We start from the raw sequence: 27,147 nt of genomic DNA, 5'->3' as shown, positions 1-27,147 counted from the left end.
TGAAGGACAAATAATTCACGCTATGTACACCTTTATTTTTGTAGCCTTAGCTTTTTATATTCCTTACTACAAAAAATGTGTCTGAAATCAGGCTTGTATACCAGCGCCATAATTTTAACTATGTCTGCTTAGATGCAGCTCTTAGTTTGAATAAACATCATGAATAAACATGGAAAATGTAGCAAGGTATATTGAGAATGGTATGTAAATGATGAAATATGTAGATTAACTGTCATGCAGTTTCTAAATTATTTGGAGATAAAGGCATAAGAAAGCAGATGAAAATGCAGAATGAACTCTGATTTCTTTGGATTTAGAATACTGCTCACTGGCATTCTTCTGTTTTGTTTGTTTGCTTTGAATATATAAATTTTTCAAGAAGGAGATTAAAATGTGTTATTATTATTTGTTAAAAAATAAACAGTTACTCCACCATGTATTTTGAGCTGAAGAACAGCTTTTAGCACTAGTTCAAGTAAATATAGGCTTCATTTTGTTCCAGATGTTAGCACCGTAGGTGCATACCGTTGAAGTTTTTTTAGAACAGACACAGCGGCTACAGAGTATTCTGTTCTTAGAATGAAAAAAATCTCCACTGTGTAGTCACACAGATAAGCAAATATTTATTTTCCAAAGACTGCGAGACACTGAAATAGGATAGGACTATATTAGTATAAGTCAGAAATCAAGGTAAGGTGATTAATTAATAACTGGAATTAAAGCAACTGATCCAGTCATCTGTGCTGGCTGTCCTTGATGAATATGCATGTTTCTAACTTCACCTGCAGCAGCAGTCTGAATGTTCTCTTGTCTAATACTTCAGTAACCCGCTCAACTGGAAGAAGTTTTATTAGGTGGGATATGTTGGTGGTTACTTGTACACGACTCATATTTCCTCCTTTTCACAAGGTTTTTTTAATAACTTCATTGTACCCGTTGGCTGTCACAATAGGGCCTTGCTGAGGGTTCTGTGGAATGGAAAAAACAGAAATTAATACCTTGCAATATTTTAAAATGACATTCAGTTATCTTTTCCTTCTTGGCTGGGCCACATATGGGAGTTAATCAATCTGCTTAATGTATGCTAAGCAAAATAATCTTCCAGCTTAAAGAGAATAACCTCTTCTTTTAAAATCTTATGTTCCTTGATGTTTCACTGGTAAGCTGCATAAAATAACAGCTTTTCTCTGACTTCAAGCTCTTTTGAAGAAACGGTTAGCATCCCCAACAAAACTTTACTTCCAGTTTTCAGGTACTCACTCAAATCTTTTTATTATATGCTTCTTTTTTATATCCTGAATGGTAGCTGAGTGCTAACAGTTCAGTGTTGTTATGAATTTAAAAGATTGTATTTCCTTCTGTGCTGTACAGCACTGTTGTTTTTTCTGTTTTGATAATTGTTTACTGATTTGTAGTTTAACACTTTACTTTTGAAGCATTACAGGAAATATATTCATTTAGTCTTGGACTAATTTTTAATATAGAATCAGACATTAGACTAGATAGAGTTACAATTGAGAACACATATAAAGGGCAGAGGACAACATAGTGATGTCTTAGTTATCCCCAATTCAAACATTAGTGGTCTAGTTAACATGTTTTTATTTCATCTTTAATATAAGAGTATCAAATGAATATGGAAACAGCTGGCCTAAAGCAGAGCAGATTTTCTCAATGAGGATAAATATGACAATGATGTGCTCAGAATGGGCCCAAACTGTCCATAATGCACTCAAGTTTGACACCCTGGGAGTAAAACAAAAGAAAAAAGAGAAAGTAATTTTCAACTTTATATAGGGAGCTATATCAAACTGGGGGAGCTCATTAAAATGAAATTGAAGACAATAGCAAAAAGGTAAATACTTACCCAGTAATCTTTTAGAAACATGATTTTAGAGACTCACCAATCAGAAGCAAACTCTAAAGAATAACTAAAACACATGGTGAAACAGCAGAGTCAAGGAATCTATTAGAAATTAAAAGATGTATTCCAGGAAAAAAAGAAATCATCTTCAAGTGAAAGAAAGAATAATGTGGACAACAACATTTTGAGAAACAACTTTTTAAAGATAAGAACTTAACCACTTATGTACTTTTCAGAGATGAGAAAGCAGGAAACTTATTAAAGTGTCAATAGAAGATCAAGGCCAAAAATACATTTAAGGTAAAGTCATTGCAGAAAAGCTAAGTAAATTATTTATGTTATGTTCACTACTGAGAAGACCAGAGAGGTCCTGCACTAGAGACTTGGAGCCACTCCTTTGGCTCCAAGGAACTGTGTCAAAATGGAAGCAGTAAGAGCAGTGCTGTTAAAGCACGTCAATAAACTGACCCATAGCAAGTTGCTAGGATTAGATGGTATTCTCTGGGGAGGTCTGAAAGAGCATAGATATTAAGTACAAGTACAGACCAATAGGGTAAATTAGCCTCTCTGTCAAAGTAATGGTAAATGATGAACATAGGCGCACAAAAATAAGCACCTTGCTTTGTTTTTGCTTTAAGGCATCCCTAGGGGTTGAGACCTTCCCTGATTAATATAATTGCTCCAAGGGCTAGTAAAAATCTTATCCAAAAAAAAAAAAAAAGCTGCTATGATTTCTCTTTTTCAGAGAGTAGATACCTGTTCTCAGCGTATCAGCTCAATACTTGGTTTTAACAGAATTATCAAAGATACTGGTAATTAAATCTTTACTTTACAGTTTAACTTCCCAAGACTTGATCAGGGCATGTTCAGAAATCAAGGCTACTAACTAAAGATGCGAACAAACTTTTACCTTGTTTCAATGTACTCTAAGCAAGATGCTGGTTTTCTAACTTTTGCTTTATATGAGTAGTGTATATGTGCCCTGCATTTCAGTCTGACCCCTCAGCTGAATTTAGGCTGGTGATGCAGTTATCCAACTAAAATCTACAGGCAGTACTCAGGACAAAATCATATTAATGTTAATGAGTCTTTTTTCTTAATTATGTAAACTAATAAAAATGCCAAATATTATATCTGACAGTGCTCAATTTAAAATTTTATTTTTCAAAATTTTTAAAACATTTCTTACCAGTACAGATCACTGCAAATCCATCACAAGTAACATACATTGAATTTGTTTTGTATATAAAACACAAAAGGGAAGTGGCTTACCTCCAAAGTGTTTGAAGATTGACCCAACAGCTTATTAAAAGTTCTTCTGGACATATCAGGCTAGGACAGGATCTTCATTTAAATATCTGTCTGCACTTCTCAGGCTATGTTGCTGCTGTTGAAAAAATGAGCTCTGGAAGAAAAGTGTTCTAAGCCTGATGAGAGCTGCATAGCTGGGCTCATTCAGGGCTTTGAGGGATGTACTTGAAGGAACAGGAACTGTCAGTGTCAGCTCATTTTAACAAAAGAGGCAGAGCGGAATAATTCCATGCTGAGTATGAGGTTGAAAAAGCTAATTTAAGTTTCCAAACTCCATTTGGAAGTGATAGCAGAGTGCATTTTTCCCGAGCAGCTCAGGTTACTGAGTAGTTCACGAGTTTCCTTAGGTCGGTGAGGAACAGGACGGGTTCCTGGTGCCTCCGAGGCACCAGGTCGGCGCAAGACTGTGCAGGGAGAGGGCAGGCTCTGGGGAGCCAGGCGAGGAGGCTGCCATCCATCCCATGCCACAAAAAGAGGATGCGTGAGGAGACGTGAAAAAGAGATGTGTTTGGAGGATCAAAAAGGAGGAGGTGCTGGGGCAACAGCTGGAGATGCAGTTGTGGAAGGATGCTCCCTACGCCGGGGCAGGCCCGCCGCTGAAGGGACTGCAGCCCATGGAGGACCCACGCCACAGCAGGGACACCCCCAAGGGGACTGCGGGCCTGGGGAGCCCACACCAGAGCAGAGAAGCAGTGAGAAAAAGTTGAGCAGTAGTGGATAAGAAGTGAGGAGCAGCCATTACGCACAGGACCCCAACATCCTGCACTGCCTGTTGCCTTGCCGAAGGGATTAGGAGGGGCCGAGTGTAACGTGTGTGGAAAACAGGGGGAGCTGAGACTAGGAAGGGGGAGCAGAGATGTTGGACTGAAGCGGAGCCTGGGAGGGGGGACGAAAACGATCTTCCTGAGAGTTTAGTTGTTTATGTCTTGTTTCTCGATACCCAAATCAGTAATTAAAAGTTTATGTGGATTAGCAATACATTAAATCAGTGAAATTCTCTGAGCTGAGACTGCTTTGCCTGTGACAAATGATAGGTATGGCAGAGCATCCCTGTAGCTCCGTACGTCCCGGATCCCCACACTGCACCGGCAGTGTGGCTCGCCTCCAGAGCAGTAAGCCAGCACGGCTGGGGACCTGGAAAGCGAGGGGTAATGCACGGCTGCACACTGAGCTGTCCTGGTGCTCTGAGCTGTGTGGGAAAGAAGGTACCATGCAGAGATGTGCTGCTGGTAGTATGCCAACACAGACCAGGTGTTAGACCACAACTAATGCTTTGGGACTCGATGAGAGGGGCGCCTCCCTCTCTTTCACATACTTCCTTTGCTTCTTTACCTTCCCAATCTTTCTGTTGCCCTAAATACTTGCTTTCCTGGTGTATGCCCAAAGCTGGACCTGCAGTGGTTATACATATAGACATTAGAAATACAATTGTAATCTTGCTTTAAATAGCATTTGTGAATTAGTGAGGGATGTAGTATAATCAGAATCGACCTTGAAATAACAAAAGTAAGCAATATGCATAGATATTCTTTAGCTCAGCCAAGACGTAATGTTTTGACATTTTAACACGGGTGAAATTCTGTGCTTCATATTATGGAAGAGGCCAAGTTGGTAATAATGGCCATTTTTAAGTCTTACTGTATTTCAATTTGTAACCAGTAGCCAAAACATCTTAACATGTGCCAAAATGCCACACTGTTATTCCATATCAAGTAGAGAGTACTGGTAACATCATAGTAATGTAACTGGCTTTTATAGAATAGCTGTTTCTTTTGTAAGTAGCACCCATTTCCACCACTTACAGCAAAAGTGGTCTGGATTTGGTTAGTTTTTTGTTTGTTGTTTGTTTTTTGTCTGCTTGCTTGTTTTAAAGGCCAAGCTTTTATTTTTATGTTGTTTTTCCTTGGTACTTGTGTTCATGGCTGTTTGTTCCACAGACCTTTTACTGTTGCAAGTTATTTCTTAGCGTATTTTTCTTTGCTGTGCTTCAGGAGTTTGGTCCTGACTCCTCACTTTCTGAGATAATTGCTTGTTTCTAATGTTAATATGGTGCTATTTATGGACTGTTTACCGGCACCTTCTTTCTCACGTGAGTCCTTTTTAGTCTGATCCTTCTTCCTATTCTTCAACACTTCTCGTAGTGGCTGAGAACTAGAGCTTTGCAGAGTGAATTATGGCATTGCTGGTCATAGAGAGCGCCTAGATGACTAGTCACCTAAATATAAGAAATCTAGAATTAAGCAAGGTGAATCTGTGGCCTCATCTAGACTAATCTTCAAGGACACTTCTCTTGCCATCGGAGAGAGGCAGGTACTTGCAGATGGCTATTCATCCTAAATACTATAGGGTGAGATGAATCACTTTCTGGGTACACTTGTTTCTTTTTAACTTTAATCCTTACGCATACATGTTGAGGAGTAACAATATCTTGCTCCTGTTGATTACTTGGATTATTTCTGTTTCAGTGTTTTTCTTTTTTTCCTCAGATGTGTTACTGAATTGTCGTATTTAATTTGCTATTGATTTGAGAATGATTCTATGTTAACCTTAGATTAAGTCAGATATTTAAGTAGCTGAATTGAGACAGCTATTGTTACCATTTGTATTTGAATATATTTTCCCTCTTTAAATACTGAACCGAGTTTATTAGAGTTAATATCATTTTGTGTGGAACGTGGTATTTCATTTTTTTGGCAACTTACTATTTTGACTTTCTTTCTCCTAAGAACAGTTTGTTATGACAAACTAATATGTATTGTCTATGGACAGTTAGCTAATATGAAGCGACTGGTAAATTTAATTACACACAGGTCCAGCTGAAAAATGAAAGGAGGAATCATTTGAGGAAGAGACTTTCAAAAGTGGGTACTTTTGTCTACTTAACATTAACTCTAAAGTCTGTGTCACAGATGTAAACAGCAGTGATGGCAATGGAAGTAGAGATTGAACAGATTGCAGACATTTTAGTTAATTTATCATTAATTGTCAGATCTCAATTTTAAGATTAAATTCATTAACTGTGACTCTAATTTCCTTTCAAACTGCCAATGTACACACACATACAAAATCTAGTGAGACAACAGCCTTTGAGCCAACTTCTGATGCTAACTGATCACTTGCAAACCTAAGGAATTGCAGATTTTCATTCCAGTATTGTAACAAGATCCTGAGATAGATAACTCAAGAAAAACTGATTCTGTGGATCAGCTGTGGTTCATTGCTAGTGCTAGAAAACTCGTTTTGGTAAATGGACACTCTAGAGAAACGCAGGTTGGGAGCAGACAGCAACTTCAAAGTTTTTTGGATACAACCATTATCAGCAGATTATACTGTGAAAAAAAATAGTGGGAATCTTATTACTGAATCCAAGAGGTGGTATCTTTTACCAGTTCTCTAGTGATAAGCAGGTTTCTGGTACTGTGCAGTTCTGATGAAATTCTAGCTGACCTCATAAAGTTAGTGAGTTCTAAGAAAGTTCAGATAATTTTATCTTTCAGCCTCACAGTTGTAAGTTTTCTTCTTCTGCTTAATAAAAGTACATCTTAATTATGTCCTTGCCCGCTAAGGTTATGGAAAAGAAATATTCTCAGTGAGACCTCAACTGTATCGTCTATCTATATGATCTTAGTTATATGTAGTGCCTCCAGGTCATCATATTCTTCACCCTGTAATGGGAATGGTACCACCAAATAATAGTCTGGTTTTGAATGAAATATAATTTGGATAAAAACTGAGCCTATAGGTGAATAAATGCATCATACAGAAGTTATATGGCCTCCAAAAAGACACACTTTTGTTTCTGAGGGGAAGGAATGATTATTTCTTATGAAGAGATCTGTAAATCCTTAAACATCTTTCATTCATACTTTTTCATGAATCAACATTTCAGTTCTGCTATTGTAGCTAAAAATCTAATGCCCTTTTCCTCCTGCTATGTAAACAGACCCAAAAGAGTCTGACGTGATCTCCCCCAGCACACTGTATTACTGCCAGTTTTCTTTTCACTTCTTTTTTTATTCATTTACTATGTTGGTAGATAAATTGTTATAAAGTGTTTGTTTGTTTGTTTGTTTTCCTCCAGAAGTTCCCTAAATATCATGTTAAAGCTCTGCTGCAGATGGTTTGAGTTGAATAGCACTGTAAAATTTTTATTTAGTTATCATTTTTCAGCTGTGGAAGCTATAACTCTGGTGTGCTCTTTCAAAGGAATGATCCTGAGCACAGGGTAACTGCAAAGATCTGTTCCACCTCCATTTGTTATAAGCAGAGACCGTTTCACTTCAAAGACTAACATATTTTATTCTAACATAAAATATCATTTAAGCAACTTTTTCTCTGTTTAGATGGCCCCATTCTGAGAGCCTGCTATTTTAACTCCATTTTATTGGCAAGAAGGCAATAAAATACTGCTTAAATGAAGGAACCATGAGCCAAGGTCCGGAAAATATCTGTTGTGGAGTTGCAGTGCTTATATCAGCTGGAGCCAAAGACCTGAGGTGTGCTGTGAAACCGGGGAGAGTTTGTGTGGAGGCACCTCACCATCCTCCGGCTTGCCTGGGAACAGTGGGCCAGATGGAGTCTTGATCCCATCCCTTGTTCCAGAGCCAAGCAACATTAAAAAAAAAAAGAAAAAAAAATCTTCATCTACTGCAGAGAGGCAAACTCAGGATTAAGTCAAATCTAATCCCATCAAATTCTAGGATTCTTGTTTGAGGCCTTCATGAGCCCCATACACCTCTTTCAAAATGTAAAAAGAAAAGATGTGTGCATGACACATCACTTGACAATCTGGAAGACTATAGCATACCAGAACTTAATTTATACCACTGTTACTTCGTGAATTCTTTTTCTTACCAAAAGATGTTTGTTGCTATATTAATAGAAAAATGAAGAATTAAGATTGATAATTATCTGCAATTTATCTATTTTGGATATATGCATTTGTTAAACAGTGATTAACAAGATGCCTAATTTCAGCCTAATTTCAACTAGATTCATTTTTAGTTTTATCACTGCAATTATTAAAGGGTGAAGCATATGTTTTTAAAATGTGTCTGATTATGTTTAGCTATTAGATATTTTGACATCCAAATAAGGCAGACTGCAATAATAAATAATTACTGATATGTATCTCTACCCTGCTATTTAGAAATGGAAACATTGTATGGGAAAAGGATTAGGAGTTATAAAAAGTGGACTCTCATTTTTCAAGTTTTCTCTAATTTCCTCCCTAGTACTTTTACGACTTAAATAGGAGCACAGCATTTTGCATTTATGCTTCTGCACTCTGCTGCTCATCTAAAATGGACATGGATTAACTCAGCCACAAACAGAAATAGAGAAATTTCTAATTTCCAGCCATTTGCGTTTGTTCAGAAAAAATACATGAGAAAGAAATGAGGAAACTGAAAGTTTTGCTAATACCCAATACACTGAAAGAGCCATCAGCTGATGAGAAGAACAATTCATTCCTTTATCTTTATAGAATCTATCACATACTGGGAAAGGGAACAGTCTACCTATTATCTCATTCTTCTCTTTTGAAGACTAAGCAAAAACATTTCTTTCAGTATTTCCTGCAAGATCATAATCCTTCATTTTTTTTTCTTTTTTTTTTTTGTTTGATGCCAAGAACTTGGCATCATGTTCCTACCGAGGCTTGAGGCTTTGCCAGTTCTGAATGGAGCAAAAATGTTACTTCTGTCTTATATATGAAAGCCTTTCTTCGATATGTGTTTGTCTGTAGCAATGTTGTATGGAAACTCGCGTTAAACATTTGATCCATGAAGTTTTTATTCTGCATCATTGTCTTGCCAGTTGCTGCTCATTTTGCATTTTTATCTCTGTTCATATTTTGTTTTCTTCTGAAGTTTAGTACTTAGAATTTCTCTATATTCAACTTAATTTTTTTGACTTTCATCATTTCTCCGGTGTCTGTTAATGATTCAGGCCATGCTTTGATTAGTTTCTGAATTCCTGAGGGGATTTTGTCAGCTCCTGCTGATCTCTGTTTTAAACTAATCATTTTCAAATATTTTTAATATACATTGACATGAGCTTCTCTCTCATTTTATAAATTAAGATTAATTGCCATCATTTAACTGTTATGAAGACTGAAAGGAAGAAGATATGGAATTCTTCCATATTCCTTGTACTATTATATTATTCATACTGCTTTCCTGCTGTATGATAGTATTGTATTTTTTATTATTTTTTGTTATTTCTAATGTATTTCTCTAAGTACCAAACATCAGCTAAAATATTTTTCTGTATCAGGTTATTTTCTCCATAGCCATTGTATTATCAAAATAATTGTAAATACTTGAGCACATTCACATTTTCAGACTGATCTCTGCAAATAAAGTATCTGTAATTTGGTAGTTCAGAAAAAAAATGTGTCTGCCATTTTTATCTGTTAAGATCTCTTTTGCATCTTTTTTTTTTAATTTTCTTATGTGATGTATCAGTTACTATATTGCTTTCCTTTTACCCATATATCAGTCTTGAGTATACCACTATATTAAACCACTACAGTTGACAAAACTGGTCACTTGGGTTAAAAAAGATAGGCAAAATGAAATTTTACTATCTCTCTGACTAGGATAGACAGCCATTGTAATATATTAAAATCTTAAAAATACATCATGTCACCAAGTAATTATTTTTCTTAACCTAATCATTTAGGCCAAGTAAATATTCTGTATCTGTAATAGGTTCTGTAATCTGTAATTATTCTACTCTAGGTTGGGTTTTGAAACAGTGAACCATTATATAAAAAATCAGTATCCTATTATCAGGTCTTTGTGGCATAGTGTCCTCTTTTTGCTGAGTTTATGCACTGTTGTTCTTTGTTTTTTATCATATTTGTAGCTGTGTAATCAGATTTGTCTGCACGACATAAAGCCATATTGTGCCATTCATTTTTAAGTAATATTCCCCATTGACTGCACTGAGGAATGCTGCTTAAAAATGGATGGTACAATATGGCACTTTGAATCTTCAATTACAATTAAATTGTATTAGATCTTAGCTGTAGGAGCTGGAAACTGAGTAATCTGAAAACACTAGCAGGAATTAAAAGCTTGAAGAGGCAGGAAAAAAACACTTAGTAGTAGCAAAGATGTTAATGTCTTCAAAAGCTGAAGAGGTCTGAGCTTGACTGTTATGTTCATGTAGTCTGTTCTTCACAGTTTTTTTGCTGAAAAGGTGTGTGTGTGTGTGTGTGTGTGTGTATTTTGTTATGCTGAAAAGGCATAATAGCAAACATATGAACAATGAGCACATGGTAGGGGCTTTTAACTCTGTTCTTTGTTCTTCTGGGGATGCAGGAAAAAACATCCATATTTACTTTATAGCAATAACTAGAGTGTATGGGGATCTGTGGTTCTGCTATGAGATTTTGGCTATCTGCAGGGATCACCTAGATTCCTTTCAAGTCTGGTGTATATTGAATTATAAGCAAAGGAGTTGCTACTTTTTAAGGTAGGTTAATGCATTTTATACTTCATTTTCTCTTAGTAATGCATTGCCATAGAGTAGTACAATATAGTGCTTTGACAGACAAAGAGGCATGAATACTAATGATCAAGATAGGAATTTTTCCAGATAAAAATGTTTACCAATTGAAGATACAGATAGGGTGATACTTGGCTCTTGTTGTTATGATGAGGCTGTTTCAAGGGCTTCAGGAAGTTCTATTTTACAAGAGGAGATACCATTCAAGACAATTCAGCACACACAAAAAGGAACTTTTGCCATTAATCTTTCTTTTAGGAAGCAGAGAAATGCCCCAGACACTCCCATTCTTATCACATTGTTGTCACCGCCAGCTGCTTTTCTTTCCCATTAGTGTACCACTGAGGAAACTGGAAAGTAGGGCAAGAATAGCATACCAAGTAGTATTTTTTGTCAGAGAATAAACTAAAACAGAAAGAAATATGGAAACTCATAGTGTATTTCAAAGTCTGACCAAACAATATTAAAAAATACTGGCATGCTATTGGAGAATAACACCAGACAATATAAATTGCCTTTTTTCTTTTTATCCCCCACAATTTGTTTGTGTTCCTAAAGAAATAATATTCAGCATTTGTTGCTTGCTTGTGTTAAACACAGTTTACCTTTGTAAATGTGATGGGTCTGTTGGAATTTCTACAGCAATCAGACCTTTTAATAGATAGCTTAATAGATAGACCTGTTGATTTTCACACCGTTTCAGATTTTAACTTTGTTGCTGTCAGGAAATGAAATAAATCACTTCACTTAAAACTGTATGCAAAGGGAATAAGACCTATATACTTAAAATAAACAAAAATGAAAGTCAATAGGTAGTATTGTGGTAGTGGGATTATTATATCCAGCCAAACAACTCTATACTAGATATTCTCCAGAGGAAAAAAATCTTTTCTTGTTACATCAAATTAGTATATTTAATACACTGTACTGGTTTCGTGTCCCTGGATCCATCTTTGATTTTTGAATGTTTAGACATGTTACTGTTAGAGTCTCCTCTTCCTGTAACGACGGGCATTTTAAAGAAATGAAAAAATATAGTCAGTAAGCTATATGGATTTACTAAAATAAACCCATAAAATAACCCTCTTCAGCCTCCCTGATACATTCAAACAGACCTATCTGAGAGCAGAGTCTTGCTTCTGTAAGAACTAAATGATTTACAATGTAGAGATTTACTAAGGCTAAACATTTTCTTAAATTCTTAAGGACAACTGAATGTTTATATCTTGAATATATCTTTTAAATAAATGAATAGAGAAACAAATAAAAAAATCCTGAACTTCTCTCACAGCATCATTATGACATATCCATAAATTACCAGTGGGTTTGGCTCCGTGACATCCACTGCTGCTTTCAGTACCTGTAGATTCGCTACTTCTGCTTCTTAAGAGAGCAGAATGGTTGATACCTGTTATCTTGTGAAATGGGACAACAGAGGGAAGTAGTTTTGTCAGTAGGTTTTTATTTGAGAGGGGGAAAAAAAGGCAAAGTTTAAATGTTTGGAAAACTTACTGGCTCTCGAGAGGAATAGAGGCAAGTTAGGAGCTGCTGCAAATTGCCCTTTACATAAGCCGGAGTGATAAATAGTTCATCTTCAAGTCCCACCAGCACTGGGTGGGGGGGGTGTATTATCACAGGGTATTTATGACCAGAGAAGTCATGGATCACTGTGCCAGTCATTTCTGTAGAAGAATAAGTGAGTTTCTAGAGAAAATAATAGTTGTTCAATCTACTTGCCAAATGAGCTTGCCCAGCCAAAGTTCTGCTTAGACAGTCCAGTTCTTCCCTACTCAAAAAACATGTCCCCCCTGTGAATATCCTGGACAGTTGACACATAGTTAGCCATGTGCTCATTAAACTTCACCGCTCAATTAAAAAAAAAAAACAAACAAAACTTTATTTCTCAAGGAGTACTGCTTTCAAAAAAACCCTGAGTTTTGTAAAAATATGATTCAAAAATATTTCAGTGTCTAAATAAACATTTTAATTAATATTAATTATAAAAAGTCTTGTATTATCTTCACCTTTTAGATACATTGGAGTTGTTTTAATGTCTTTAGTATTAATGAGAACATTCACATTTTTGAAGGCACTTACTCATTTTTTATTATTTTTTGAAAATGCAAAAACATGCCACATTTAATCACTTCTGGAATTCTATCTGCATTTGCCGATGAAATTATTTTGTGCCTTTACTTTGATATTTGCTTATTTTTATATCAGCTATGGTAATACAACCTTTCAAACTGTGAAATATTTCAGCTAGACCTGTCCACCACTGAATAGCAATCCTTTCTCAGAGAATCAAGCATCCTTGGAAAGTGTACTAGCTTTCATAATTTATTGTGTTTGCCCCCCCCCCCCCAAAAAGAAAGATTTCTATGTTCCTCTTTTTTTAAAAAAATGTCCTGGTGCCATCACTTTGATACTACAGTATATTGCCAATATTATACGGTGTTATAACAGCAGCACAGCACAAACAGTGTTAAATATTTAGTAAAGATATGACTTAGAAGTCACTGTTAGTTTTAGAAATCCAGATATTAATATCAATGACTTATACCATGCAACACACAAATTACACTGAAGTGAATAAAAACATGTAAGACTTGCAGTAAACTTGATTTTCGTGATTTTTTCAATTTTTTTCAATTTCAATTTAGTTTTAAGGGGTGTATTCTTTTCATAGTGCATTGTACTTTACATTTTGTGTGAATTTAACTAAATGTAGTCTTAAAATACACTATTTGTAACTACACTAATACAGTTTTTCATTTCAAAGATTGTATTTACTATGGCAAGTAATGAGATAATATAGTCTCTATTGAAAAAATAGGAAGAAACCACATTTTTTGTTATTTCATATAATTCAGAAGGTATTAATGTTTTGAGAGCATATCACAAAAATACATGTAATCTTGGAATTTTTTATGTTCAGCAAACTAAACATTGAGTAGTAGCATATATTTTAGAAAATCACTGAAGTCTTCTTAACAGAAGGCATAAATTTGTTAAATGGATAATAGTTCCCATTAAACTCATTGAAAGTTGTTTCATAGTCCAATTTGCTGTTAGACAAAATAATCTGAAGAGATGCCATAATCATAGCAATAGATTGAATTACTGAATTAAAGTGTATATGAGAAACAGGTCCTATCCACAAGAAATTACTAGCAATTATTACTAGCAACTGTTTCACATAAATGCACCTGAACATCTGATGAAGAAAAAGAGGAAAAAGCATCGCTTTATGCTTGACAATTTTCAATAATACCAAGTGCCAGCATTTATTGTCTATCATAGAAAAATACATTGTTGCAGTAAATAGAATTGTTATTCATCTGCCATTATATCAACCTTTCTAGCTATTAACAGAATTAACAAGATGTTTGTGTGATAAAGGAAAGGGTTCTCAGGGGATACAACATCATGTTGCACACTGTGTTTAGTCAAGGAAACATGATTTTCTTATTTGAGTAGTTCTATACAAGTAGTTCTATGCATTATTTGGAATTATGAGCCTATTGGCATGAGTAAGCATTTTGCTAGTGTGCAGAAGGCCTGCATAATCTATGCCTTTATCAGAGTAGAAAGCATCATACAAATAAATAACAGCTTTGACTGCTGTGAATAATAGCGTACTGAGTAGCTATAGCATGAAGAACATCATTATTTTATTAAGGTGGTTGATAAATGATACAGAAAAATAATAATTGATCTGGAAAACTGCAGACTGCCATCAATCCCCTTTGAGGTATGAGAAGGTTGAGCATACTCAGTACTTCACATAATACAAAAATTTTATCATCTAGTGTAGAACATAGTAAAATTTACTGTAACAGCATATATCAACATGCAACAAATCGTTTCAAGTTGATAACTTTTTCTAATGTTATATTATTCAAAACTGTTTATTTTTACTTTCTAGCACCTTGTGGAAGCCGGTCAACAGGCTCTGAGGGCACTGTATTATCACCAAACTACCCGAAGAATTATAGTGTTGGTCACAACTGTGTTTACTCTATTACCGTTCCTAAGGAATTCGGTAAGTAGCTCTAATCTCATTCATATCCTTTTGTTGCTTGCATATTTTCAACACATCTGGATGAACTGTATGATTGCTTTATAGTAAACATACTAATGTGAAAAAGCTGTTTTAAACTGATACTTCTATTTATACTTTTGGTCAGACATTTTTGTCGCATACTATTTACTCAATAGTTCCTACCTCAAAATGTTTACATTTACCCCTACATTTTGAAAGCATTGTTGTTTATTTATTTTTAATTCACTGTGACAACAAAAATGCAACTTAGAATATTACTGTGTTAGTAATACCAAATTTATTACTGATATCAGTTAAGGTGGCTGTTCACCTAAGATTATGTGCCAAAACTCAAGAAAGTGTAGCATAGATCAAGTCCAGGTAAGCAGAGGAAGCAACATTTGTTTTAAATGTTTGATAATATTTCTCTCATAATTTTTGGCTGGTCTGCAATGTGAAGCAATGGCATAGTCTTTCCTGGAAAACAGAATTAGAGAAGCGTGTCCCTGCCTCTTCATTGTAGATTCCTGGACCCACCATAAAAACTTAAAACATAAAACTCCCATCCCTAACCTTCTCTCTGGTGACAGGAAGAATCTTTTAAAGGTCCCTTATATCCTACACAAAGACAGGGCTTTTATATCACCTTTTTATCTCTCTATATTTATGATTTTTTTTCTCGCTTTATGATTAAACAGTGCCCATGGAGGCAGCTAATATTTTATTATTCGTTTTGACTCCTTTGTAAGCACTGTGCCACATAATGAATATCATTTATTTTCTAAATACCTGTACTTTGGATTTATGTTGTGGATACGTAAGACTTTATTCTGACCCACTACTTACAGTTTAGTTGGCCTAGTAACAGGTGCCTGGGGATGTGGATGTATTTTATTAATCTTCATTCTTGTTGATTTTGCAAACCACACTTTATCCAAATTAAAGACTATCCAATTAATTTGTTCTTAGACTTAGCATAGAGGTGCATAGGCTATTACAAAATAAACAGGTTTTAAAAAGTATTGTCTTCTAAGCTCTGGATATTTCTATTCATTCCACGTGCCGTCTAGAACATTCAAAAAACTCTAAACACAATTATAGATTTATTTATAGCACTTACGAGAATGTAATTTTGACCTATCCAATCTGTTTTAGATTAAACTGGAAAGTTTAAGTCCTACCATTTCCTTCAAAGCTGATACTTACTAGCTTGTGACACAGATGCCAACATGGTACAATACAAGAGTTAGTTACAATTACTGTAACCAAAGAATTTGTTTAAAATTTTAATGTTCTGTACCTTGTATCTGCTTTGACATTCTGGATGGAAATGTAATTTTGTGACTTCCTGCAATCAGATGATAAGTAATTGGAAACAGAAACATAATTCCCAAAATAAAACATGGAAATAGGAAAACACTCCATACAGTTATTTAAATCCTTATATAGACTCTTCTGCTTAGTTACTTGGAATAATTTGGCATATATTCATTTTCTTTCCATACTAAGTATGTTAAGAACAATAATAAGAAATTCTGTGAGGCTCTTTCCCAGTGCTGATCAGAAAAAAGGAAAAATGAACCCCCTTCCTCCAAAAGCTCAACTTTTAAAATATGATGATTAGTGGAATGATACAATGATGTAATTTTGTTTTAAGTTATTCATGCAATTTATCTCTACTAAAATTTTTCCAATAACAACCATTAAAAAACAAAGAAATTTTGACAATCCATGTAATCTAAACAAGTCTTCCGAACTCAAGATGAATATTTGTCTCCGTCTGAAATTTAATATACATGTAGCGAGTATGTTTGATCTAACAGCTGATCTCTCTGTTTCATCACGGTACGTTCAAAAACAGTTTCAGAGAACAATAACCATACATTTGTAATGCTGCATTCTTGAAGCTTAGTTTTAAAATTTATTACACAACATTCTATTATTGTGGGACCTTCCATTAACAGAACAGTCTTCACTTGCAGTGCTTGTACATAGATTGTATAGGGAGCTTTTACATAGATTGTAGAGGGATCACTCACTGACAAGACTATCCCCAAGAAATGCTGGCCTTTGTGGGTAGTGACATGAGATACAATCAATACCTGTAGATTTGTCAGAGATTAGGGCATAACAAATAATAATCAAAGAGCCAGGACAGGCTTTTGGGAGAATGAAAGGCTACTCTAGCAAAGCTATTGACATAAAATAATTTTAGCTAATTCACCTAAAGAGAAGAGCAAAAAGCAGTAGTTTTTCTTCTGTAATCTTCCCTGTTTTGTTGGTTTTCGATATGAAGTACAGCATTCAAATATTTGCTGAACAGAATCTCTTCAAGAACTATTTTTACATGTCATACAGCATATTATACCATATAATAGAGTGCAGTTTAAAAAAGTTAAAATCAGGGTCAGTATAGGGTCAAAAACACTGGAAAAGCATATTAAATGCATAGGAGGGAACTCACTGGCCTGGATTAGTTTTTGGTAGAGTAAAAAGAATAGGTATTTCATGTGCAGCTTTTCAAGTCTTCATACCTGAAATTCTATGTAAAAACTATTGCAGTGTAGACTTTTTTTCAATGTTTCATTATTCTGTCCTGCAGAATCACAGTTGCAATATTTCATATCATGACAGGTTTAAGCTAGAAGATAAATGATTCACAAAAGCACACAGTATGCCACAGGCAGTCTTTTGTAAACATGGAAGACTCATCTTCTTTGACATTCTCCCACTGATATTTTAAAATGGTGTAATGAGTGTTAATTGTTTAATGCTGAAATCCAGGACTGATTACAATTTAAAAGGCGATGCTTAAGATTTCTTTGTTTTCCTGATGCACATGAATTAATTTATATGCTCTATTATACATAACAATATAGTTTATTTTTAAACTAATATTATAAATAGCAAAATAAATAACCTCATCTTGCCTCAGCAAATGGCTTTCCTTTCTGTTGCAGCAAAAAGATATTTTGAACATGCACAGTATGTTCAATGTATGTATGAGGTGGCATAAGTTACATATGGCATGCTATCAGAAAATTAAGTGTCCAGTGTAATATATTTCACTCTTAGTGGCCACTGAAAAATATAAATTTTAAATCAGAGTTGTCTTTCCCTCCCCCCCTACAAAGAAACTAAAAATACGTGTGCATAATTGGGAAAAGGTTTGGCTTCTATGGAGAATGTGGATTTACATTTGCAGCAAAATATAATATTAAAAGAATGACAGGTACTACATTGACAAGCACTAAATTCTGGGACAAGATTTCTTAATATTTTGTGAATTCAGTGAAGGTGGACCCAGTTTAGTGCTGTATTATAAACACAGAAGTTGAAATCAGCTATTCAGCTGAGTTCCTAGGTAACAGCGCAAAGCCGTACTTTTTTTCATGAATACCTTCCCATTTTACAATTTTACCATTTTCAGCTTTTCCTTGTGTCTTTTCTAGAATTTCTGTATTATGATATTATTCTAAATTGAATTATGAATGAATTATTCTAAATAAGCAGCATAGTGAAGAAAAAGCTTTTTTTTTTCTTTTTTAAGATCCTTGAAAAAATAAGTTTTGTTAATTCTGGAAGGTACAAGTGCGACTTTTATTCTGCCAGTGAAGATGCACATTGAGCAAACAGTGTTGTCAATGTGTTTTCCCTGTTGAAGTTCACTGCATCTAGAATCTTCAGACAGTTTAAAAGCCATGTCACATTAGAGATATTTCAATACCGTTTGATTTGGTTTCAAATTCAGTTTACATTTGCAAAAGAAAAAATATAGGCATGGACAGATCATAAGTAGCAGAATGTCCCAAATGACAACCTCACATTAAGAGGGAATAAGAACTAAATGTTATTTATGGTTATACTTAACTGCATTAAAGTTAAATATTTGCTTTTAATAAATTGAATCCATCATCACTGCTGTGTACGTCTTACTTTCATTTAAGAAATCTGGCAGATGTGTTTGGGCTGACATTTTTAAAACATGGATAATTTAAGCCTCCATCTTAAATGAGAATGGATGGAAATATCCAGCTAAATATCTAGATTTGGTATTTTCACCTTGTCTATATTGAATTTAGCAATATTCTGCTGAATGGGAGGTAGAGATCATCCATGGCTGTTAATAGAGAATGATCTGAAATTCCAAATATGCTGCCATAGACAGGAATGTTATGCTGCTTCGTACTCTCTTTTCATACAAGTGACCACTTCAGAGTCAGTGGGACTGTTGATAGGAATGTGTTGTTCAAACAATGATTACTCATTGATAAAATGTTGTGACACAGCAAAGACTGCTCCAAATTCTTGTCCATCCAGCTGTATAAAGCCTCAAGATACTAACTTCAGGAGGAAGGAACATGGTCCAGCATGGGCCATGTATTTAAAAAATAAAGTAGGCCACCTTTCATTACCAAAAAGAGGATGACTTCAAAATCACAGGACTTTAAAAAAAAAAAACAAAAAACTGACCATAATTTATTGTTACCTTTTGAGCTTGAGAAATGATATTTAAGTTTTCCTTATAGTCATAAAACTGTATTTTAAAACATAAATCTCTTACTTTTTGCATTTGTCGTTATAGGAATTTATCATAAAGACAGAAAAGCTGACTGTGTCACAGGACACAACATACAAACACTAAAAGTACCAGAAATACAAGATGAATCATTTAATCCAAAAATTTAATGAAAGTCAATTTAGTTGGACATGATAACTGGTTAGATGAGAAGGATGGTATTTCAGTTTTCTGATTGATTTTCTCAGTTTTCTAAACTATCTAGCAAATGCCAAGCAATGTTGAGGGCCTACATACAATACTTCTTACTAACAATAGTGAGAAGTACTTGCTGCAAGGATAAAATCATCAGATGATAAACAATTGGAGCTCCATTTTCTTTTTTTCTCAGCATTCTTTAAAGTCTACTTTCCTAATGCTATTTCTCATTTTTAAGACTATTCTGTTAGTGTGAGGTTTTCAAAGTATCTTCTACTAGGATCCAAAATAATATGTTTAGTAAATCCTTAAAGCTGAGTTTCCAAGCTCAGCATTAAAAATGTATGGAAGTCCTTTTCTGCAGTTCTCACCAGTCAGCTACCTGTTCTTCATTTGTAAGTACAGAAATGGTAGATAGTGTTATCTATGAGAGAATTAGATACCCTGGCCAGAAGTGAGGCATCACTGTGCAAAGGGAATCAGGCAGACATGGAAACGGTTTTCACCTCAAGGACGATGAGCCTGACTAAGATGGTATGCAGTCAGACATACAATTGGCAAAGTGTTCTATCCCTGTGTGGGAGTAGCAATATGAACACCTACACTGGAAAGGAAATATTTGCAACACTGGTGAAAGTGCTGCAAATTATTTAGCTCATTGCCAGAAAACTGCTTTGATTTGAAAATTCTCCTAGTGGACTGACCTGTGACTGGTATATGTCTTTTCCACTGATAAGACTTTCCATTTTCCATGACTTTTCCATTTTGTCAAGTTAATTTTGAGAGTTAATGATGGAGACTGAAAGGGGATAAGGATGGAGTCAGGTTACCTAAAGCCATACAAATAAGTAAGCTACATGCATTGTACTGGAACCAAATATTATATCCTCCCCCATAAAAATGGAATTTGAATGTTCTCAGTGTGCATTCATTGTGCATTGAATAGTGACTGCATATGCATTTAGTTTGCCCTATTTAGGTTAAATATATGAAATAAACATAATTGTTTGATATGTACAGTGCATTTTTAAGGCATGGTTCATTCTCACTTAAAGTAAGAAGGTTATATAGCTATATGGTAAGTAGCTCAAAAAAAAAAAAAGAGTAGAATGTGGCTCATTATATTGTCAGCATTTTAACAAAGGAAAGAACAGACAGGGGATGAGCTAGAAACAAGAAAATTGAAAAATGTACCTTCTGATGGACATAATAAGCTTAATGGAAAAGTCCTCACCCCTAACTTTAAGATTTAGAACCTTAAGAGTAAATGCAGTGATGTAATTTGTGTTATGAATCTGTATAATCTAAGTTGGGATAGTCTGAATTTATGAGTGGGATCTTTTCTTGAAGAGTTGCCCTTAAGCATTGCTGATGTAGGTGCGTATATACTTTTCACTTGCATGCAAATCAAATATGTGTATGTACATGTAATTACATGTATGTACATGTAATTTAACCCTTGGAGTGTGATTCTTTTCATCTCAATTTACTTAGGTACCTAACTATGAAAGTTAGGTATCTAGTTTAAACCACTCAGATGCTTGCTATAATCAAAAAGGAGAGAGACATATTTCCATAGCATGATTCATCCTATCTAAAATGTCTAGCTCTTAGCAGTTTTTGGAAGGAGATAAACTCCTTGTAAAAAAAGAAAGAGCACAGACCCATTTTACTGTATTTGTTCTGGCAACTACAGGTGGTTAAATGAATTAGAGAACATTTGTGCTTCTGTAGTCTACACCCATCCAGTATTCAAATTGCACACACATAGCTTCATGCATTTATCTTTCGAGTGTATGGTAAGGATGGTGATTTCAGATACATTTCAGTTCTCATCCATTCAGGTAGGTGCTTGAACTTGGGTAATTCAAATTCAAAGTCCACTTGGTGATTGTTCATCCTCAAATCTTTTAAATCTAACATGGGGACTGAACAGAATCTGTATCTTACTGTTAAGCATATGTTAGACAATCAGATTCCTACTTGTTTGTATGTCGTAAGATCACATATTGAGGAGGAATATCACGTGATGGACTCCATTATGTTAGATGCTCTACAGACATTTAGGAAGCCATGACTTGCACAGGGAATACATAACTGATTTACTTTGCTTTCTGGAAAAAGAAGATGAAAGACAGTATTGGTTACATTTTGTATTTTTTGTTGTTGTTTTTTAGCAAGTTTAAAATAGTTTCTTCTCCAAAATATGTAACTAATGAACCTTGAAGTGCTACTTAAAATATAAATATTTTCAGAGTTTGATATAAATTGAATTAAAATGTAAAAGAGTTTAAGTTCAGTGTTACATATCCAAACAAAGAAATTAACTCCTAATTAATATATGTAGTTCTTCCTTTGAAGATTTTGCAAGTTTTGAGTTTGTGCCAAGTTTGTGCAAAGAGGTTGTGCCAAGGATTTTTTTTTCCTCATTATATCTCATTTATTTGATTTAGTTAATTTCAGCCTATATAGGCTAGCAAAAGTATATTGTGCAAAGATTCTTGGCAGATTATTTTTTTTTATCTTACTGTTAAGTACACATGAATTAGCATATTATCTGCTTTCCATAATATAGCTTGAGATTGCATTCTAAGATTTTAGGAGACTGAAGGTGAGCATTAGTTACATAACTATCAAATTCTGTTGTGCTTTTCTAATTTGAGGCCAAGTTTGTGTCATTCAGATGCTACCTATATAATTTAAAGAGATGCCACAAGGTCATTGCACATCACTTTCTGCTTATCTATGAATCTCCTCCGTTCATGAAAGCAGGGACTGGCAAGTTTTATATAAGCAAACTCACAGCTGGGGAGTATTTCATTCACTGGCTCAGCGCTTAGCATGCTTTCCAAATGAGCAGATGCCAATGAAGAAGTCACCATAGAGTGACTTCTAAAGGAGATTAAACTATTCAATGTATTTTTTGAAGTAAGATTCGAAGAGGCTTACTATTTTAGTTGCTTAATATCCTTTGAAGTCACTTTTTAATGCTGTTATTAGATTTTTTCAATAAAAATGATTAATTTTGGCTCAAATATTAACGATGTTTTATAGAATAATAATGGCCAATTTAGTACAGATCACTAAATAGCTTAAACTTTGACTGTAAAGATATGCCAACAGAATATCTGCCTTTCTAATAGTCCAGTAACACAGCAGAATGAAGATAAGACCACAGATGTGGTCCAAAGAATGGATAGCTTCAACATCAATAAATAATTTGAGTCTAATTCCAATGAATTGATGAAGGATTTCTAAAACATTTTTTTTCTTTTTCTGAGCAATGTGAATCCAGCTGTTCCACATAGTTAATTATCAAAACTTGTTCACTTAAAAGGCTGTTATTAAAATAGCTGAAATTAGTTTAGGTTCCTCATTCCAACTGACAGAAGACAGGAACTATATTATATTTGTCATTAACATGCTTTCTAATACATGTCACCATCCTGGAGGTGAAACTGAGTGGTGGCAGTTTTTGACATGCTTTCTAACACGTCACTGTCCTACAGTTGAGACTGACTGGTGGAAGTTTTTCTATACAATTCTGCTTTCTGTTAGGTTCACTTCCCAGGTCAGAGTTGAAGTATTTTAATAGAAGAATGTAAAGAAAGAAGCTTATATCATCATCTATTATGCTTTTCTGATTTAAAGATATATTAATAATGAGGCTGTCAATTTCTACTCTTAATCACTGTATGAGTGAGGAGATTGCTTTCTCATTCTTCAAGCTGGACAGCATGGGGTTGATTAGGAGGTACGAAATTCCATACTTCTGAGCAGCTGATCTGAGATTCAGAAGCATTCCCCCATAAACGTGTGCACTAGATGAGAGCCTTCTTCATCCTTCTTGTTGCAACAAAGGCCACAGTTTACCTTAACTACATGTAAAGCTTGGAAGAGAGCAGGTAAGGCAGAGTCTGACTCTTCAAGAGCTAGGTAGGCTGTGGAAATCTGTAACTGTGATCTTCATTCATAGGAATTAAATAAGAAATAATCAAGGCAAAGGGCTTACATCAACTTTTACTCAGAAAAGAGCTCTTTTTTAGTTTGTGATTTTTCTAGATCCATGAATTTTATATATTTGATCACATAAATACCCAGACTGAACTGGAACAGTACTCCTATTTAGAATAAAATATATTTGACTGATAGGACATTCTTCTGAGATGATAGATGAGGTTTCAAACTACTTCAAGCTAAGGAATTCTAAAACTCTATTTGCCTGCTCTCAAACAAGTGCTTTAAATACAAGGGTATTCAAAATTTTGAAAAATGCAGGTTGTACCAGCTCTACCTCCACAAACAAATCAATACTTCACCTAAGCAAATAGTGTTCCCCTACAGGGATTTCACCTTATACCTCAGATATTAAGTCTTGGAAATAACTCTTGCTGGCTTCAGTAAAAGGAGTGAATAGTCGTCATTACTGAACTGCTCATAAATACCACTAACCTTAATTTAAATCACTTAATAACTTTTAAAGTTAAATGTTATTTCAGTAATCAGTAAATACAGGGAATTGGATCAGGCCTTTTTTCTTTCCTTTTCTCCTGTGTTTTCCCACCTTTGTACTTGAAAAAGAACATTAGGAAAATCAGCCTAAGAGAAGAGTTGAGGAATCTCTAAGTGTCAAAAGTGTAGCATATCAGCCTACTCCCCGGTATAGGACTTTCCCTGGGAGGCAGTAAGACACAGGGAAGTATGGCCAGGGAATCACTGGCGAGTCATTGTAAGCCATTGCCAAGTTTCAACCATCTTGAAGTAGTCTGCTATATTTCAGGGAAGGAGATAGTTAGGATCAGGTATAATCAAGAAGCTGCAAAAAGTTCCTTTTGCAACTACTTATAAAACTTTTCAAGATTAGGCCCTGCTCATGTAGTTACAATCCATACTTTTCACCCTTCCTTTTCGTTGTATTCTTCTGGATATAAATCATTCCTCTTTCAAGTAACTTTACCTGTATTGACTCAGATGTTTCTGTTCCCCACTCTGTGTACACAGATACAATCTTCAAAAATTCAGGATTTTCTCAGTGATTTCCCTGTAATTACCTTTGTTTAGAAAACAAACAAAAAAGTGTTGGCAATCCTCACTAAACTTTGCTTTGTGTTTCTTCCCCTGGCAATCCTGACTGTGGAAATGGATGATTATTCTACAATATGACAACAGAAACTCTGAGCGGTGTTTATTTTAGTGAGGGAAGTAGGTAGATTTCTTAGTTAAGTTTGCTGTTTTTATCCCATTATTTATTTATAGTCATTTTAAAAATATATTTATACTTGAGATTGAGCTAAATTACACCTACCTGCTTAACATTACCAAGTTTCAGAAAAATATGATTAAAGCATATAAAAATTTGAAATCCAGGCATTGGCACATATTTTGTGGCAAAAATAAACTATTCTAAAAGTTTAGATTTTGAATATATTTTGAGAAGTCATCTAAAAACTTAAAAAATACGGCTATTGCATGAGAGGAAGTTGCTTTAGATAGCAGTTTCTGCTTAGAGAAGATGTTAAGTTTCTGTTTAGGGAGCAGGTGTGCAGAGATAGTGCAGGTGAAGGATGATAGTCCTAACATTTCTGGTAGCTTCTGCATAGGTTATGTCAGTTAGGCATAAGTATGGAAGTAGACCATCTCATTACCAGGGATAAATTGCAGAAGAAGTAGAGGGAAAAAGAGTAGATGTATATATACATGTATGTATGTAAATATGTATGTGTGTTATCACAGGGTGAAGCCTACCTGAAAGCACTGCTAAACTAAATGAGGCCTGGATTACATCTGCCCAGCTCTTAATTAGATTAGATTAGATGATTCTTGTATGCACTAGGAAAACAAAGACACACAGATGAACCGTGTCATGGATTCTTGGCATGTTATTGTCATGGGGTGAGACCTACCCAAGAACACTGCTCAGATAAGAGAGACCTGGACCACAACTGTCTGGTCTCTCAGATAAGAGTATTCCCATAAGTGCAGAAGAGCACAAAAGAACAGATGACCAAGGTGAGAGGCTGAGCCCGGGGTATAAATGCTATGTGCAAGGACCAGGATGGCAGGCAGGACTCACACATGTCAAGCATTTGGAGCAAGTGTCCTGTTTCCCTGGGTCCATGGTGCTGGTGACAGCTTGCCTAGAGGAGCTGGGGTCTTGGCTGCTGTGAGTGTGAAGTATGTGTGTGTCAGAGCAGAAATCTCCGAAAAGAAATCATTATCCATCTGCTGTACTCACTCTGCTGTGTAAATAACTTTTGGATTATATTTCACTGAGTGGTGTGCTGTCACACCCCAAATTCCCCTGTTATATTATATATATATTATATATGTATATATTATATATATATATATATATATATATTATATATAACACTGGGTGGAGCTCTATGCTTTTTGTTTTAATATTTGAGACTTGTGAAGACCTGTCATTTTTAGATAGATGTGATGTTGGACATCCACTTGCTTTCTTTAAAAGTTATCATAGTCAATCAGAAACGAGGTTCTGCGAACAGGCGGCTTTGTTTTTCATGGTTTAGTCACCAAATAAAACTGGAATTTCTCCACTCACCTGTTCCTCCTGCTCTCTCCCTCCCTTTTCTCTTGCCCAGTCTCTGTAAAGGACTGTGCATCCTAAAGCAAATCAGTTGGGTTATACCTTGCTGTCTGTGCTTTCAGTGCTGGTGTCAAAAGCATAGTAAAAGTCCTCAAAAGATTAAAAAAATATTACTGAGGATTATTAAAAATATTGAATAAGGACTAAATGTTGACTAAAAGTTGACTAAATGTTGAATATATTGTGTTGAATGGAGAGGAAAAGTGTTGCTATCATACCGTTGGTTTAAGCACTGTTAACAAATATCTGGTAATTCACAGGGGAGAGTTTTTCCCCCATTGGATTTAAGTTAAAGGTCATGCCTTCATTTTGCATGTCATGTACAATCAAATACTCCATTTTTAATCATTTTTAAGGTTAAAGTACACATCTGAAACTTGAAATCAGTTTATTTTTTCCCTAAGACAAACATTTTTATTTTTATTTTCAATCTTTTGTTAGTGATCCATCTGCCATTTCTTTTTCCTCTTTCATCAATTTATGTCATTAGCTTTTAAAATCAGATCAGTCAGAATTAATACTCTAATGTAGAAGAGGAACACAAGTCTCTTGCAATGCTACAGTACGGCTTTTCTTTTCTTCAATTTTCTTTCTTTTTTAATTTTGGGGAATGTTCTTTCCTTCTTGGCAAAGCTTTCTCTCATAGATGGTCTCAAAGTAGTCATCAGCTTTATAGATATTTAAACTTAAGATTGACTGATAAACTTAAGATTTGGACTGATTTATTACCTTAGTTATTGCTAAAATAAAAACATTCTTAGTGTTTCAAAAAAGTTCCAATCTGTCCTTGGATATGTATGATCTTTCTCTTTTCTTTCTTGTGATTTTAATGGCTGTACTTTAAGTTTTCTGTAGCACCCATCATGGCATCATCAGCATCCTTCCCATATGTGTTGCATCATCATGATTATCAGATGATTTGGAAGACTGACAGACTTTTGGAAGCTCCTCTTACTTCTTTTGTGAGCTTTTTTGGGTCATAAGTGAAACCTTTGGTGGAGTGGCAACTTAGTGTTATGTCATAACATCAGTCATATTTTCAATATGTTTTCTGTGGTGGTCTTATTTCTTACTGTAATGTC

General features: G+C 34.9%; 1 protein-coding gene across 1 annotated transcript in view; it reads left to right on the top strand.

Moving 5' to 3' along the window:
- CSMD3 (CUB and Sushi multiple domains 3) overlaps positions 1-27,147 on the top strand; it is a 693,764-nt gene that overhangs the window by 511,324 nt on the left and 155,293 nt on the right. Inside the window, exon 32 of the mRNA XM_026101199.2 lies at positions 14,619-14,735. Coding sequence (XP_025956984.2) covers positions 14,619-14,735 — 117 coding nt within the window. The remainder of the gene's footprint in view (positions 1-14,618; positions 14,736-27,147) is intronic.

This window comes from Dromaius novaehollandiae, chromosome 2, assembly GCF_036370855.1.
Source record: "Dromaius novaehollandiae isolate bDroNov1 chromosome 2, bDroNov1.hap1, whole genome shotgun sequence".
Taxonomy (NCBI): Eukaryota; Metazoa; Chordata; class Aves; order Casuariiformes; family Dromaiidae; genus Dromaius; species Dromaius novaehollandiae.
The sequence above is the reverse complement of the archived record's forward strand: the minus strand, read 5'-3'. Positions and strand labels throughout refer to the sequence as shown.